Genomic DNA, 18963 nt, shown 5'->3' with positions numbered 1-18963 from the left:
TGCGACCCGTATCTATCTCAAACTAACAGCACATTACCACGATTGTTCATGTTTGCAAATCTATTACTTTAGAGTTCTATGATAATTCCACATATGCATGGAAATATACGATATAAGTTTTAGATTTTCACTATGAAACCATTCATAATTGAGTTTGGTTTTCGTGGAATCTGCGTTAGTCCCGCGTGTGAGGGTGCTATACACTTAACTTACCACAGCTAATGTATATAAACAATACCATATTTTAATTAGTAAAACAATATCATTAACATATAATTGGATATAAAAGATGTTAGAACTATACACATTTATTATTCAGTTATATAAAATGCCAATACTGGTTAATTGGCACATGACAACAGGGAAATATTTGAAACGGAGTTTTAAAAATAAAATCATCTAAAACTCAATGTTACAATTAAATTTAAAATGCTTGGAATACTGTAGGCTATATTTAATATCATGGACCAATTATATAGAATTTTCCTATTTGTGTTAACATTTAATCCTAAAAATATGATAATTTTCATATAAAATAATAGGATTAAAGTTATAAGAAATAATGTGCATACATATCCCGAAACCTTGAGAAACAAACGATATCACGATTAACAATATCCACTTCGATGTGTTAGATTCGAAACTATCCAGTTAACATCAATGTTACAAACTAAAACCTTATGGAATATCATATTACGAGGATTATTTAAAAGTCCAACCTCATATAATTATAACATAACTAATTTAATTATAATTATTATTTACATACAATTGAACCTAATTCTCAGTCATATTACAGATGAATTATTTCTATGTGAGATATTTAAACTATTCAAAATAGATATAAATTACTCTTATTATTATTACTAAGTTTCAATCTAAACACAATAATTCGGTTACAAATTTTAAAAAGCTGAACTACAACTAAATTTAAAATGACTGAAAAAAATTAATTTATGATTTTAATAGTTATATTAAATAAAATTATTAATCTTTCATATTCCATCTATTTTTACAACAGATGCCTAGATAGGCACTGTAACGAAATGCGATTAAAGTTTATCCTTGTTACCAAAGTAAAGTAAGATATACAGGGTTACTAGTAAAACACCAGCAACCTTGCAGGACAAGATATTTAATATCTTAAGTAACAACATTTGTTCTACGTCTATTGGCATAACGCAATAAATTATTTTAAAATGATTTTTTAAGCTTTTATTGAACTCTCCTAACATTTGTAAGTCTATGTTCTATTCATTATCTAAAGAACGACGCGACGCCCCCTTCCCCCTCTCGTTCGCTTCTTGTTTACGTAATTTTTGGAATGCGCGTAGAGTTTATAATATTCAAACGGAAAATTAAATGTATATTTATTTTTGTATGAAAATAAAATCTAAAAAATTATCAAATGTCGTCGAACAAATGTTGTTACTTATGATGTTAGCTATCTTGTCCTGCGAGGTTGCTGGTGTTTTACAAGTAACCCTGTATATTATCATAAAAAGGGATAGTAGCAGAATTTATACCAACTCTTTTATAGGGCTAGAAACTGATCCAGCCATCCAATGAAAATTACCACAACTTTTGATAGTATTACTCGAGTAAAATCTGAGGACTGGATTACGTTTTTGATAAAGGATTTTAATTTATGCCTAGTTCAATATTGAAAGATTCGAATGGATTTCAAATACATGGAACTTCATAATATATTAGTCTTAATTTACACGAAACAGATATGCCTTCGCATTCTATGACACAGTACTATAACACAACCCCGATATATAATGCAGAGTGTAAACAAGATAACAATTTATAAGAGTAAGTGAGATCAAAACTTGTATAAAATCAGTCAACTAAAATTTATGTTGTAAAACAATAATTTATTGAAAATGATTTTAAACATTATTCTGAAAATGATTTGACTTTTTCTATATAATTAAACCTATGGCAGTGGCTGGACGAGTTAAGCAAATTTTGTACAAGTATCAAGACGTGTTAGTTCATTTTCAAGAGTCGAGCGAGCGTATACTGAGAATTATGGAAGACAATATTAAAAAAGAAACAGTATTGCACACAAGTTTAAATAACTCTTAAACTAATACAAAAATTTGAAATTAGTGTAGGCCATAATCCAAGAGGAGACATCCATTTAATGAATGATGTTGAAATAAAATCAAAATATGCAATTAAAGTTAAATAAAATAAATGCATTATTTGATTAACTACAAACGTAATTAAAACGCTTATTCATTTACATTTAATATTTTAATATAATAAACTGTAGTCTATCTAACATTAAGACACAGAACAATTAGATGACACATGCACTAATTTGTCCACATTTCACAAGTACTCATCTAAATACAACTGAGCATAAAGTGCAATAAATTTGTGGCCGGCTGGGCACACATTATCCTATGATTTAAATAATTTACAATTATGAACGTTAGCATACAAAATGGAACACTGATCGAAAATTTTACATCAATAGAAATAGCCAAGGAAGTTAATTAACTTCACGAATTTGCCAATATCTTATTTAATATTTGTTCAACAATTTTCAAATTTATAAGTACTCGCAAGATGTTTCAACGAGTCGGTTAAAGAACAATCTAGTGAATATTTAATTAAAATGAGAATTCCTGTAACGGAATGTCTATCGATTAACACTTGACAGTTCTATTGACACAAAACACATGGTACATTAATATCGGCATGAGTCGTGAGCACCACTTAACTTATGCCATAGTCACTTACGGGTATATTTATTTATATAAAGTAGGAAAAAACGCAAGGGTTGCGGACGTACATTCGCGCAGTGATCAGTCGGCGGACCGGCGGCACGTGATTGGTCGGTTATGCAGTCGACCGGTGAACATCCCGGCACGCGATTGGTCAGCGACGCGCGGTCGAGCGCGGGACGGTGACGCGATTGGTCCACCGTTCGCGTGCGAGTGTGGACCGCTCACGACCGTTGCGGGTGCCAGTGTCCGTCGGTGCGCGGCTAGGGCCGGTCGGTTCGGGCCCGCTTGCGCGAGCTTCCTCACCGCCACTCCGAGATGGCGGCCACCGTGGTGCTCGGCTGGCCGGCAGCGGCGCCGCCAGCTGTAGCTGCTATACAATTATAACAACACTATTAATTATCTGTAACCTGTCAACTATCGATATACGATCACAAGATGGGCGCCGATTATATGATTTTCAAACTCTACAATTTTTCAACATTCCGTTTCATGTACACGAATTGCGTAGGTATTATTTTTTTGTGTTATTTTATTTTATTTTTCATTATATTACCAAGCAGGAGTGCTTCGCAATGAGTCCCTTCCCTTAAAACTGCCAAATTGAAAAAAACATCATGTCCATTTCCAAAAAGAATAATAATTCACACCCAGTATTGTGGTCCATTATTACCATTGACCAAAGGGAGGATAATTTAAGTAAAGATAGTGTAGTGAAGTGATACAATCAAGGAAGTAACAAAACAAGCTCAGATATCTTATAATATGGTATCGAACAAGCGGAGGGATCAACGATTGGAAAATGTTAGAAGTTAAGAAAACTTTACTTATAAAATCATTCCCCTAAACAAATTACGCATTAAGTGCCAAAATGTAGATACTTATAAGACAACAGTATCTATTGTGAGATAAAAGGGTTTAATTGGACACACATTTAATAGGAAAGATGGACGCGCCTCTAGATCTAGGTCGATACCCAAAACTGTCCATGAACAATAAACTCCTAATTTATAAAACTGTTCTAAATAGAAAGGACACAAATTGCAACTTTGGGGTGCATATTGTAACTCAAATATAATGATAATGCAATTAGACCGGGAGATACTGACACAAAATTTCGAGTCATTTGTAACAGGATGGCGGTTCTACAGGGGTCTTAGTACGCAATGACAAAAAGAAAAACGATGGTGTGAACGCTGGTACCGGCGGCTTAGTCGCGTGGGCGTTAGTCGAACTCGTCGGAAAAATAGCGAAGTCAAACGATTTGTAACACAAAAATTTTAGAATTTACCGATAGCCCATAAAAAAGAAGAAGGCGGTAGTGTCATGCCATACTTTTCCGGTGTGACTTACAGCCCGCCATACCGACGCGAATGTGTTGATTTAAAAAAAAACAATTCAACCATTTGTACCAGGCTAACTTTTGCACAGGTAACCATCGTCGTGCAGCCATGTACGAAAATCGCCATGCCATACTTTTCGGACGATTCCAAATGGTCGCCATACTGCCGAAAATCTGCAAATTTTTTTTTTCGCCGAACCATTTGTAACACCCTATTTTTTTTTTTTTTTTCAACAACTCCTGAATGATTATAAATAGAAGTGTGATAATGCCATACCTGTGGGAGGTGGCGAATGTGTATAAGATTTTTTTTATTGTATGATTTTATTCGTATTTTGAACGATTTGTAACAGTATGGCATTAATCTTTCCTATAAGTTTGAAGTTCAACAAATATAAATACAAAATTTCAAAGATCTAGGTGGTAGAAATCTTCACTTCTATAAATTAATAATAAATTTATTTATGAAGTATGGCAGCACTTTTTCCCCCTACTAGAAGTATGGCAAATATAATAATGGTCACATTTTATCAAATACTCTCCAAAAATCCAAATGCAATACTGGTACAAAAAGTTTAGCGAAAAAAAAAAATTTTTGCAGATTTTAGGCGGTATGGTGACCATTTGGAATCGTCCGAAAAGTATGGTATGGTGATTTTCGTAAATGGCTACACGACGATGGTTACCTGTGCAAAAGTTAGCCTGGTACAAATGGTTGAATTGTTTTTTTTTTAAATCAACACATTTGCGTCGGTATGGCGGGCTGTAAATCACACCGGAAAAGTATGGCATGACACTACCGCCTACTTCTTTTTTATGGGCTATCGGTAAATTCTAAAATTTTTGTGTTACAAATCGTTTGACTTTCGCTATTTTTACGACGAGTTCGAATAACGCCCACGCGACTAAGCCGACGGTACCAGTGTTCACACCATCGTTTTTCTTTTTGTCATTGCGTACTAAGACCCCTGTAGAACCGCCATCCTGTTACAAATGACTCGAAATTTTGTGTCAGTATCTCCCGGTCTAAATGAGTTCAAAACTATATTCTTAAGCAACTATCCGACTGATAATCTCCCTGGTTCATCAGAACAGAAGAGTTCCATACTTTATTGAATATACAAACCAACAAAGAGGAAATGCGTACGCAACATTTTTCATATCGTGCCGCAACATTTTTGTGATATCTGTGTGGCTGTGAGCAAGTTATACAACTACTAACATCTCATACAAGACAATAACAAATTTAAAACAGTATTTTAATAACACTTTTGTTGAGGAAAAAGTATACGTACTTGTCTCCTGTTCTTGGTTTTGATCATGACGTCTAAGTGTGCGGTCATTGCCACCAGTTGGCTGATAGTTACCGCGCTTAACTCCTGGAATACAAAAACAACATGTTATTTGGTTTATTTAAGATCATGCAAATAATAGGCGATAATATAATTTCTTATTCTCCTAATGTCATCTACTGAACTACATAAAGCAGTAATAAATGAATGTTGTGGATGCTACACTAAAAATTAAAACTAAAAGTAGGCATTTCTTCGGCACAAACTTACCTAAAGAAATCCTTGTAGGGTTAAAAATTAATTATATTCCTTTACTTTATTTACAAATACACGTGTGTTTACTCATATTTTAACAAACACCTATATTTAGTTTCTAATGATTTGGGATTAAAGAATGCATTTCACACAATTGGAAATTAAATTGTTATTCAACATGACAAATAGAGGGAGCACAGAAATTGCAGGCATTGTATCTACCTATACTACAAACAATGGTTATCCACTCAGTGAGCTTATGTAAGGAATTGAATTGGAAAATTGTACATCTCAATTTATACTAATGTTTACAAGTACTACATGATACTATATATTACTGATACATATTATAATGTTGGATATCATACCGAATTTGAGCATATTCCAGTCGAATACATAGTCATATGTAAATCCCTGTCTGTGGAATAGAGTGCGGAACAACTGACGCAGGTGACCGTAGTCGGGTCTCTCTTCGAAACGAAGTCGTCGACAGTACTTCAGGTACAGTTGAAATTCGATCGGATGGTTCTATATCAAAGACACAACAATTTAAAAAATTAAAATTACTGACTAATTGCCTTACTTCATCGGTACAAGAACTGCTATCTAAGCATTAATGCTATTTACAAAGCTAAAATTGTAACATAACAAATAAAATTACTTTGCATAGTTCATCAAATGGAGTGGACAATTTCTTCTCCGATATTCTTTCGTATTTCTGTCTTTTCGTGGCCGCCTTGAGTCCTTGCCACGGCAGGCTTCCGCGGTTGAAGTACATGAGAACATAGCCAAGCGATTCCAAGTCGTCGCGTCGAGACTGCTCAATACCTAGATGAGTGTTAATCGACGCGTATCTCGCGGTTCCTGTAATATTGATTGCCTGTTATTATTGCCCATAGTAAGTTGACGAAAAATTTTAATTTTAAATATCCTATGGTTATATGTAACTGAAAACTTGAGAGTAACAAAAAAATATCATTGTGTCTGAATTTCATAAATGCTCTATTATGAACAATGTTTTAAATTTAATCAAGAAAAAAAAAAGTTTTTAAATAATGATAATTCTATTGGAGTTTCTTACCTGTCAAATTCTTGTTTTCTCTATATGGAATATGTTGATTGGTGCGTGGATCTTTGTACCTTTTCGCTAATCCAAAATCTATTATATACACTAAATTGCCTTTTTTACCGAGTCCCATTAAAAAGTTGTCTGGTTTAATATCTCTGTAACAGAATGGTATTGCGAATACTTGCTACTCATAGAAGTGTAATGAGTCAATCAAAATTATATAAATACATAGTTACGCATTTTCTATTTGATACTTGATGTTATCAAAGCAAATACATCATTATGTTTTATTGTATACAATGTAAATATTGACCACTGTTCAATATATTCAATAAATTTCTGATTAAGACAGGACTGATGTCGTCATAACAATTAATTCAATATCTAAGGGTGCAAGACTGATATAATTTATGACCTTATTTAGTAATTGCATAGCATTCATACTTCTAGAATTGTATTTATTGTACTTAATATACATTAGGTAAATAAATATATGGCACAAAATGTATAATATGACAATGAAAATTATACAAAATTCCATACTGGAATTCATAAAGGTTTAAAAATAGAGCTTGTCTTATTCTAATATATTATGATAATTTGAATCTCAATGCTCTTTGGAAAATCGCTCGAAACAGATTAAATCAGAATACTTTAGAACTAGTAATTTACTAGAAAATCTATAGTAGAGTAGTGATATAGAAATATGACATAATATAAAATACCATAATATGACACTGTAACATAGTACAGTCAACAGGTTAAAAATTATCTATAACCTTTCCTGGTGACCTAAGTTGTCTATAAACAAGAAAATGCAGGAATGTATAGCTTATTTTAACAAATATATAGCAATTTTCAAATTAAGGAAAAACATTGATATATTTATACTGTTATCTCTTTATAAGATACTTGAAAATAAATCTATATAAACAAGGCAAGAACATCATCAGAAAATAAAACAGATGCAAATGCTATATAATTAATTTGTAAGTCATTAAGTTCCTAAGATTAAAGAAAAAAATGAGACATAAATTTTATGATTATTTTCCCAACATGGAAAAAACTATTGTTCATAATTGGTTTAGATTCACTAGTTTCAACATCTATTGCAAATTTAAGGTCAAACAATCTAAGACAACAGTTTACATAACCTTGCTTATTAATCTCCTAAGGTAATCTTAAATTCATTTAATCCTTAAAATGTAACAATTAACAAGCTTTTTTTGAAAATCTATGAATAAATATAAAATTAATGTGTGTTTGACAACATGTGCAAACTTTATGTGTTTAAACAAACCAGTTTCTATGTATATTGCAAGTATAAATGTATATTAATTGAAAAAAAAATTTTTCAGTGAAATTTGAGACCTTACATCACATATTATGTTGTGTGTTTGTGTTTGGGTTCGTGGGATTTTAGATTTTTGTGCTGTTTTGGTGCCAAATAAATGAATGTCCTATGTCTAAAGTTAAAATACATATGTCAATTGAACAATTTGTTTCATACAATTTTGAATAACTAAATTTACAATAAGCATTTCAATTGCTAGAAATATTGAACACAAAAAAAAATTCTCATTTATTAATCATAAATGCCATTGCTTTGTCAGTTACCTACTATTTATTTCCCTTTGTTTTCCTTCTATAGTGAGATGACTCTATATGCCTATTTACACTCACCTATGAATAAAATTCCTGTAGTGAATGTCTTCTATGCGAGTGATAAGCTGGTCAGCGAGTAGAAGAACAGTCTTGAGGGAGAAGCGTCGAGAACAAAAGTTAAAAAGGTCTTCTAAAGAAGGACCCAAAAGCTCCATTACCATGACATTGTAATCTCCTTCTGAACCACACCATTTTATAGCAGGAATGCCAACTGTTAACAAGTTATAGTTTACAATGAGTATGTACGATTTAGAATCAAGTCATCAATAAAATAAAATAAATACTTTTATAAAGTTTTAATACTATCACTTGGTTAGTATAAAAAATAATATGATTCAATGTGATGTGGATATGACAATAAAAACAATTATTTTCCTTCTTAAGAATACTGCTAATTTTAATACTTAAATTAAATATATAGGATGTAGAAAGTAATCAGCTAATGATCAAAACCAATTAACCCATTGAGCCCCGAACGGCCCTATCGGTCCACGACACAATAGATTTTCTATTGTGTCTGTGATTCCGGGGCCTGAGTTATTAACTGATGTATAAATTAAAATAAAATAAGAAAACAATTTCTGTAAAATTGAAAACTTAAATAGGAAAACTTTTATTGAGTAAATGCAGTGTTACACAAATGTGTTATCAAAAACAATAATTTACAACTTAAGTATGAAAAAGTACTTACTGCCTCCTCTCATAAGTTTATAAAATTTACTTTCTATGTGTAATTGTGGATGTCTTGTCTTGATACATTCTAACTTTATAGCTACCTCCTCTCTGGTAACAATGTTGGTGCCTGTAAAAAATAATGTTGTTAGCCAAACAAATCGTCACACGACCTATCATAAAATATAAGGTTATAAATTTATGCCCTTGAATATAAAAAATAATATAATGCTATAATGGTTGATACAAATGATACAACAAACTTGACTAGATCATAGTGAAAAAACTTAATTCCTAAACCATGACTAATTAGCAAGAAGCATCTGTAGGGCAGATAAATAGTCGATCACATGGAACACATCAATCGTAAAAAAAATATTCATAATTATTATTCTAACCAAAGATACAAAGAGATGATTATGAAATCTTGTCTTCCCAATAATAAACGGGAGCAATTGAGAAACGAAAAAAAATACAGCTGGCCTACAATCTTACATCTTTCTTTGTTTACAATAATTCAATATACTACTCACCAAGGTAAATGTCTCCGAAAGAACCAGAACCAATTTTGCGTCCAAGACGATATTTATTTCCAACTCGTAGCTCCATTTTGAAATTCTGCATTACGATGAAATTAGTATATCACTGACCACCGATTCATTACAGATCGGCCATATTTGTGATAGACGCAGATCTTTACCTGAAGGCATATACGAATATTTTTCTATAAAATAAAGAAACGTAACCATAAACAACTTGCAATCTGCTAGTATTAGATGAAACTTTAACTATATCTTAATTCTTTACCCTTTCACACAAAAATACAAAAACTAAATTACTTTCGACAATCGCATCCGACGAGGAATTTTTGTGTTTCAATTTTTTTTCACTCACTCTGCACACTTCAGTACTTCACAGATCTACAGATTACAAAAGCTCATTCGCTCTCACTCACTCGGTAGTTCGTTCATTCGAAGCAGATAATGTTATAATGATCACAGATATAATATTAGAATGAAGAGTGTAAAAAGTGTGGTAAAAAGCAAAATTATTTTGATAAAATCTTATTAAAATATTAATTATGGAACAAAATAGTCTAATCTCAATAATTGTTCGTTGGATATAAAAAGAATATAAATAATGTAAATTTGATAATTAAAAATATAAAGTAAGGTTAATACTGCGGCACGTAACCTGCCCCCCTAGACAAGTGGCTTTCTATTAGCGTAAAGTTCAATAGAATAGATTATGAATGTATGAGATTGACGTTTGATTACGACGACGACGACGATTGATTACGTCAATCTCATACATTCATAATCTATTCTATTGAACTTTACGCTAATAGAAAGCCACTTGTCTAGGGGGGCTGCTGAGTGAAATATGGAGGGGATTACTGGGCATAGGATAGTGTCGCGCCCGTTAAAATAATAAATGATTACTCAGATACCTTATTTTTTACTTCTACGCAGGTTTGAAACTAGCTTCCTGGATATTTCTGCAATACCGATTTCTACCAATATCCCATTCAATATCCATATTACTTGCTCTGTGCCAATATCCGTACTACCGTCTACCAGCTACCCGCATAACCCGGCTTCGTTCGGGCTTATAGCCAAAGTCTAGCCTAATAGCGTTAGAATATTGTTTTAATTGATTGAGTTATTTTTTAGTTCATAACAAACAAGCAACAATTCTTTTCTCTTTGTAATAATATTATTTACGGTAGATTAATGTATTTATAAAACGTATAAAATTAGTATACAACATGCAAGTATCAAAACTATAATCCATAGAGTAAAGTAGTGAGGGTAATAACATGGTAATAACAATACAACGTAGACAGAGAAACCAATCTCTGTCTACGCAATACAATAATAATATAATTCATTCATGATGAGTGATGAATGTACGTTTGTACGCTTGTAAAATTGTACCATAAAGTACTAGAATTTTAATCAAGCTCAGTTCAATAAAATACAAATTTTAACAGTTAGAAATGTCGATTTTTTTGAAAATTTGAACTTAATATAAGTTATAAATAACACAAATCAAGTGGTATGAGTAAGGACTGTGGGCATGGTGTGGGCTATATGAAACTAAAACGCTGGCCGTTATCCATAAAAAAAGGTCAAGCAGCATGTTTCCAGTGTCTGTAAGTTATATTTTTTACTTAATTACTTTCGACTCCAGGGTCTTCGGTAACTCTTACTAGAAACAAGAAAAGAGACATGTTTCAGTAATTATATTTAAAAGACTAGTTATATAAATTTATAAACATTTGAAAAAAATAGATCACGAGGCGGGACTCGAACCCGCATCCTTTCGCGCCATTCCGGGGCGGATGCCTATCAATTCAGCCACTTGCGACCTGCCAGAGTTTCAGTTTTCAGTTTTCAGTTTTATGTGTCTAAGGGACACACCGCGCGCCATCTATTGAGATGATTAACAACCATCTCAACCAATATGAAACACTTTTCAGTGAATACAATATATGCACGATGGAACACGACCTTTTTTATTGAAATTGTTTTTTTTTCTATTCTTTATAAATTTGTATTTACTTACAAATGGCATTTGAATGCCATAAACCAAAAATATCAATTTCAAGACTAGTTATATCAAAATACTCGTGTAAAACGAGGGACACTAATTGTAAAATAAAAGACGTTGTCTCTGCTTCTTATATTTTAATTCATTAAAATATGTTTCGGAATGTGCCGAGTCGTCCTTACATCTAAGGTAAAATACATTCATATTCTTAATTTAAATCACAATATATCTACATACAACATTTAAAACATATTATTTTGTAGGCAAAATGCAAAATCAGCAGATTCATAATCGTAATTGCCATCTTCTTGGACTTATTTAAGTAGGTAACTTAGATAATGGTAACTTTAATTGAGATTTCATTACAGAAATGTTTTATATCATAAAAAACGAATTTAAACATTGAAGCACTATATATTATAACATTCAACTTACAACACTTAATATAATTTTAATTAGGCTATATAAATAGTAAAATATAATTTTCATTCATTTAGATAATAATATATTATTATGCTCTAACAAAAATTGACTTTTAAATACGTTTTACAGCGTTGGAATGTAATCGTTGTCTGTAATAGTACAAAGACTACAAACTAATTGGCACTAAGGAGATCGAATTCAATGAGTACCGCGATTAATTGCATTTTGAAAAATATCGTTCATGTAGGTTTCTTTATAGAAAGTATATAGGAAAACATGTACTTAGGTAAAATATTTTTTTCAGCTCTACCACAGAGTTCAGACCAATAAAAAGCTCTAGGTACTTCATCTCAACAGTTTCCATTATGGTTGTACGGTGCAACCGCACAGAGTGCAAAATCATCATTTTTGTATATACAGCATTTTCATATTCATATTCATTAGCGTTAGTTCACATTAAAACGTCGCGAGCCGCGCACGTATGTAACTCATTACAGCATAGCAATAAAATCATATTATTTAGCAGCTTAGTTTTATTAGTATCTAGCAGCAGCATCCCAGGTGTACGAACCGTAGTCCGTACATCTTTACGGTCCTTCGAGCTTAAACGTAAGCAGGACCCATTCGCGTGTGATAAATCATACCTCGTGTAGTGGGAACTGCCACGTAAGTTCCAGCAGCAGCGGTGAGTCCACAGCTTTTTACCTATAGTATCTATCGAAGCGAAGTAGCATTTTCATCATGGAAGATCTAGTAGCTAACCAAAACATGATCATCGGAGCGATGGAAAAACTCCAAATCAATTTTAAGAAAGACGGTGTCGAACGCAAGACCCCGGCTCATATTAATAAGCGATTAAGTGTGTTAGATTCTTACTGGCAAGAATTTCAATGCAATCATATTAAAATATGTGAATATGACGATAAATCACATGAATATTTTAGCAATAACATTTATAAGCGAACGGCCGATTTTTATCATGAAACGCGGTCTTACATAATGCGGCACTTGCCAGCGGAAAGCAAGGAAAGCCCTTTAAGACCTGCAACACCTGGCTTATTGTCTCAGCCGGGAACAAGCAAGCAGCAACAGGATTTAAATCCTCAGCCATCATTTAAATCGCAAGGTACATCGAGCAAACTTGATGAATTATTCCATAAACAAGCAATTAACTTTAAGGCTTTTAAAAGAACTGTAACAAGTATTGATGTTGAAAAAATATGCACTAAGTGGAAATTCGAGGATGCCCTTCAACAGTTAAATTCCCGATGGAGCGTTATTGACTCCCTTCATTGGGAAATCGACAGCATTTTGGACGGGGAAGACGTTGAATATGAGAATTCTTTCACTCAACACGAAAGCATTTTCAATAACCTCAAAGAAGCGATAAACACAAAGCTCTGGTCAGTCTCTCACAGAGAAAATATCACACCAAAGGTTGAAATTCCAATCTTTAATGGAAACTATCAGCAATGGGTATCTTTTAAAAATCTATTCAACGAAGCTGTTCATCTTAATCCTTCCTTATCAAATTCACAAAAAATGCAGTATCTGAAAAGTAAGATCAAAGGCGAGGCAGAACGCCTCATACAGCATTTATCTATAAGCTCACAAAATTATACTTCCTGTTGGGAAATATTAAATCACAGGTACGAGAATAAAAAGCTTATTTTTACATCTCATATTAATATTATTTTAGGCCTACCCAACATGCAGCAGCAATCGCTCACACAAATTAAAAACATGCACGACGCGACAAAGGAATGCCTGAATGCCATCAAAAACCTTGGTGTTGATACAAGCACGTGGGACCCGATGATCGTTCATATCTTAGCGCTTAAATTAGATACCGACACTCATAACGATTACATCGAGTCATTGAAAAATCCTAGAGAGCTACCGACACTGCAAGAATTTCTAAGTTTCCTCGAGATGAAATTTACTGCATTAGAATCATCTAAGCGCAAGCAAGAGCCACCTAAAACATTCCAGCACCCTCAAAAACCAACAACAGCAGCATATCCTAAAGCATTCCATAAAACGAATAATATATTTAAATCATTCGCTAGCAACCATAATTCATCGCAAAACGGAAAAGGTATCAATTACACAACGCAAAATTGTCCAATATGCAACAATAATCATGGAATAATATATTGCAATAAATTCGCAGAATCTCAACCTAAACTGCAATTACAAACAATTACGAGGTTACAGCTATGTCAAAACTGCCTGTATAATCATAATGGTAATAAGTGTTTTTCCACTAAAAGATGCCGAGTATGCAATGAGAACCATCATACTTTGGTTCATGAAGCGTTCGCACAGCGGACATCCCAAAATACAGCTAGCACAGCAAGCCCCGAAAATCAACTGAAAAATAGCTCTCACGTGTCCCTGGATGATACACAGGAAATTTTATTAGCAACAGCTCAAGTTTCAGTTCAAGCTGCAGATGGTTCATCATTAATCATGCGTGCTCTCATAGATCAAGGATCACAGACTTCCCTTATAACCGAAAATGCAGCTCAGAGACTCGGTCTGCCGCGTCAGCATTGTAAGGGAGTGATTTTAGGTTTAGGCGCGAAAGAGAACACGTGTAAAGGCTTTATGAACATACAAATATTTTCTCAATACTGCGATTATTCATTAAATACAGGAGTTTTTATAATGAATCATGCGGTGAACAATCTACCAAACAAATCATTCAGCAAACCAGCGTGGTCATTTATTAACGACATACAGCTAGCCGATCCAGAGTTTTATCGACGCCGACCAGTCGACTTATTGTTAGGTGCAGATGTCTATTCATCGATTATCATGGAGGGAATTATTAAGCAAAGCGAATCTATTCCTGTAGCGCAGCAAACACGCCTTGGATGGATTTTATGCGGCAACGTAAAGTCATACCAATGTAACGTTGTCATGGTCGACGTGGATAGCCTTCAAAAATTTTGGTCAATCGAAGACATTAACGAAAACATAGATATATCACAAGAGGATTATCAATGTATTCAGCAATATCAATCAACAACAACTCGTCAGTCAGATGGAAAATACGTTGTCCGTCTCCCTTTACATCCAGACGCAGATGAAAAGCTAGGATTATCAAAAACAAAGGCATGCGCTCAATTTTATCAATTAGAACGTAAGCTACAAAAAGACGACAATTTATTCAATAAATATAAATCATTCATAAACGAATACAAAGAATTGGGTCACATGCACTTAACAATAGCGCGTAACATGAAACCTGCCTACTACATGCCGCACCACGGTGTACATCGAGCCGATTCGAGTACTACGTCATTACGAGTTGTGTTTAATGCATCCGAAAAAACATCGACGGGTGTAAGCCTTAATGACGTCATGTATAATAGAGGTCCGAATTTACAGCAGGATATCTTATTATTAATTTTAAATTGGAGACAATATCCTTACGCATTTATAGCAGATATCGAAAAAATGTTTCGACAGATTTTAATTTCAAAGCAAGATCAACGTTATCAGCAAATAGTTTGGCGCGAAAATCCGAATCAACCACTGAAGGAATATACTTTGTCAACTGTTACGTATGGTACAAAAGCAAAGCCCTTTTTAGCAATGATGACGCTCAAGCAGTTAGCCAAGGACGAATGCAACCGTTACCCGATAGCAGCGAGGGTGTTAGAAGAACAATTCTACATGGATGATCTTCTTAGCGGTGCATTTGACATCATATCTGCGAAGCAATTGCAAAGAGACCTCATCGATTTACTCAAATCGGGAGGATTTAATCTCCGCAAATGGTCAGCGAATGAGTCATCATTATTAGAAGACGTTGATAAAGCAGAAAACCTAGCAAGCGATACGTACAATTTTAAGCATCAGGAATCAACGAAAGCGCTCGGTCTTAGTTGGAATGCCCAAAAAGACAATTTTAAGTTTATATGCAAACTGAATCCGCTATCCGATTTAAGGCCTACGAAGCGTGAACTACTAGGAGAAATATCAAAGATATTTGATCCTCTTGGTTGGTTGGCACCAGCTGTAGTTCAACTAAAACTATTATTTCAAAGCGTATGGTTAACTAATTTAAATTGGGATGACGTCATACCAGACAAGATTAACCTTGAATGGCAAAAATTAAGAGCAGGCATAGAGAACATTGGAAATATCGAAATCCCGAGATGGATTTGTAGAGGGAGAGACGATTGCATTGAATTACACGGTTTTTGCGATGCGTCGTTGAAGGCATATGCGTGCGTAGTATATGCACGGATAGTGCGTAACGATCAAACGCACATAACACTGTTAGCCGCTAAAACGAAACTTGTCCCCGTCAGCAAAACTAGCCCTTCGTCAAAGACCGACGTATCGTTACCGAGACTAGAGTTAAGCGGTGCACTCTTGCTCTCAAAACTTATGATAAAGGTCAAGCAAAGTTTAAGCGATCGCGATGTAAAAATGTTTGCGTGGTGTGACTCAACAGCTGTACTTGGATGGCTACAGGGCGAGCCCAGCCGCTGGAAGCCTTTCGTCGCAAACAGAGTGATTAAAATAACAACAACTTTACCACCACAGACTTGGCGTTATGTTAAGTCCAGCGATAATCCCGCAGATTGTGCTAGCCGTGGCATGAGCATCGCGCTTTTAGAAAAACATGACCTATGGTGGAAAGGGCCCACCTGGCTACTCAGTGATATTAAACATCAGCAACAATTAACGTATGATACTAAATTAGAAGCAAAGAAAATGTTATCAAACGTAGTTACGAAGAATAATAATATTTCAGCGAACTTTATTAGCGATTTTATTGACAAATACAGCAGTTTTACATATGCGTCACGAGTACTAGCATGGATATTGCGAATATTCTCGTCCGTAACTAAACAAAATTATCTTACTATACAAGAGTTGCAAAATTCACAATTAAAAATTATAAAAGCTATACAATATTTAGAATTTCGTCAAGAAATAAATGATTTAAATAGCTTAAGTAGAGTTGATTCAAAGAGCAAGTTATTATGTCTTAATCCATTTCTAGACGAAGAAGGTTTATTAAGAGTTGGAGGTCGTCTAAAAAACAGCAACATCTCATATAACATGAAACATCCCTACATAATACCACAGAGCAGTCATCTTACAAATTTATTAATTGATTTAGCACATAAGTCAACATTCCACGGTGGAGCGAGGTTGACGAACTCTTGGCTACGTCAGCGATATTGGATACTCGGCGGAAACAGAGCGGTTAAGAAACGTTTATATAATTGTGTAATATGCAAGCGACACAGCCCGGTAAAACAACTACAAATAATGGGAGATTTACCGGGAGCAAGAACGAACCCTACAAGACCGTTTTACCACACGGGGGTTGACTTCACGGGACATGTAGACGTGAAATCAAGCAAGGGTCGCGGTATCAAAACAAGCAAAGGATATGTGGCCGTATTTATCTGTATGGTCACAAAAGCGGTTCACTTAGAGTTAGTATCAGACTTATCATCATCTACTTTTTTAGCAGCGTTACGTAGATTAGCAGCAAGGAGGGGAACTCCTCGTCACCTATACAGTGACAACGGAACGAATTTCGTAGGAGCCAGCAAAATTTTAGCGAATGAGTTTATTGACCAGCAATCTATTTTAACACAGGATTTTTTCACGGAAATTAGCGAGATGCAAATCGAGTGGCACTTCAATGCACCTTCCTGGCCTAGCGCGGGAGGACTTTGGGAAGCAGCGGTTAAAAGCCTAAAATATCATTTACGTAGAGTCCTAGGCGATCAAAAGCTAACGTACGAAGAGTTCGCCACTCTACTATATCAGTTAGAAGCTTGTCTAAATTCGAGACCCCTATCTCCTCTATCTGAGGATCCTGATGACATAGCATATCTCACACCTTCCCACTTTTTAGCGAGCGGTCCAATTTTAACAATCATAGAAACTGAGAGAGATGAGAGAACGAGGTGGCAATTGACGCAAAAAATATTTAGTGATATTTGGAAACGGTGGCGAGCTGAATATTTAACGTCATTATCAGCCAGAAGCAAGTGGAAAACATCAAAGCCTAACATCAAGTTGAACGACATCGTGATCATACACGACGCTCTTCTACCTCCAGGAAAATGGGCGTTGGGTCGTGTGATTGAATTACATCCTGGATCAGACGGCTACGTCAGAGTCGTAAGCGTAAAAACTAAGACGGGTATTATCAAGCGACCGGTTATTAAATTGTCCATTCTTCCTGTTAACACAGAAGAAACAAATCAGCAAAAGCTACAGAATCATACCAGCAGCTTATCACCAGCAAGCACCCCGAAAAAAGCGCATTCCAATTAAATTATTTCATATAAACTTATTATCTATCGTTCAAATTAACATTGTTTATTTTAATGCTCACGTCAGCTACAAACGTAATATTATACAGTAACAACTTCAATATAACAAGAATAAAAGTCGACAAACATATTATATTCTTCAATAAATTAACGTAATTGAAGATGGGTGGAAATTAATTACCTACTCCAATAAGCAACCAAACTTCAAAATTTATTAATAATTAATTATATCAATCATCTGGATATCATCAGCTTTATGAAACTTTAAAAAGTAATATTCATTGTAACATCGTATTATACAAATAAGCCACGGTTGTAAACAATTGGAGTTCCATGACCGCATGTTACTGAATCAGCATTTCGATTCAACGAGGCGCACGCGACCAGGCCTTATCAATGGTGTCAGATATATTATTGCGAATACATTTTCTGAGATTAAAGCTAAATATTCATGATTAATTCACATAAACAACACACTTATAAGATAAATATTGAGCCGGAGGTGTATCCGAAATCCAACCGATTCAGTATTTTATAAACACCGGATCAAATTTGGAGCTGGCCAAAAAGCTACAACGACTCCCTGCTAGCTCTTGGGAAGCGTATTCAGGGGATAGCAGCAGCAGCGGGC

At 34.4% G+C, this 18963-nt stretch overlaps 2 protein-coding genes across 3 annotated transcripts; one reads left to right on the top strand and one right to left on the bottom strand.

The window, feature by feature from the left end:
* Positions 1–2895: 2895 nt before the first annotated feature.
* dco (discs overgrown casein kinase 1) lies at positions 2896–9982 on the bottom strand. Of its 2 annotated transcripts, none has more exons than XM_090104603.1 (9): positions 9876–9982; positions 9570–9736; positions 9056–9166; positions 8383–8575; positions 6712–6854; positions 6292–6494; positions 5999–6158; positions 5379–5462; positions 2896–3114 (listed from the first exon to the last, which is right to left on the bottom strand). In XM_090104603.1, the coding sequence occupies exons 2-9, from the start codon at positions 9658–9660 to the stop codon at positions 3044–3046; spliced, it is 1056 nt and encodes a 351-aa protein (XP_089960729.1). In that variant the 5' UTR covers positions 9661–9736; positions 9876–9982; the 3' UTR covers positions 2896–3043. The 2 variants fall into 2 exon arrangements, with proteins under 2 accessions (XP_089960729.1, XP_089960730.1); XM_090104604.1 differs by having other exon boundaries at positions 9570–9760; positions 9876–9937.
* A 3029-nt stretch (positions 9983–13011) lies between these two features.
* On the top strand, positions 13012–18333 carry LOC149906490 (uncharacterized). The gene is made up of 2 exons (XM_090104428.1): positions 13012–16690; positions 17039–18333. The coding sequence occupies exons 1-2, from the start codon at positions 13012–13014 to the stop codon at positions 18331–18333; spliced, it is 4974 nt and encodes a 1657-aa protein (XP_089960554.1).
* Positions 18334–18963: the final 630 nt, after the last annotated feature.

This window comes from Colias eurytheme, chromosome 8 (genome assembly GCF_061535395.1).
Source record: "Colias eurytheme isolate Ceu_HAF_F1 chromosome 8, ilColEury1 Martin Lab GWU primary, whole genome shotgun sequence".
NCBI classification, from domain to species: Eukaryota; Metazoa; Arthropoda; class Insecta; order Lepidoptera; family Pieridae; genus Colias; species Colias eurytheme.
This window is presented reverse-complemented; position numbering and strand designations above follow the sequence as displayed.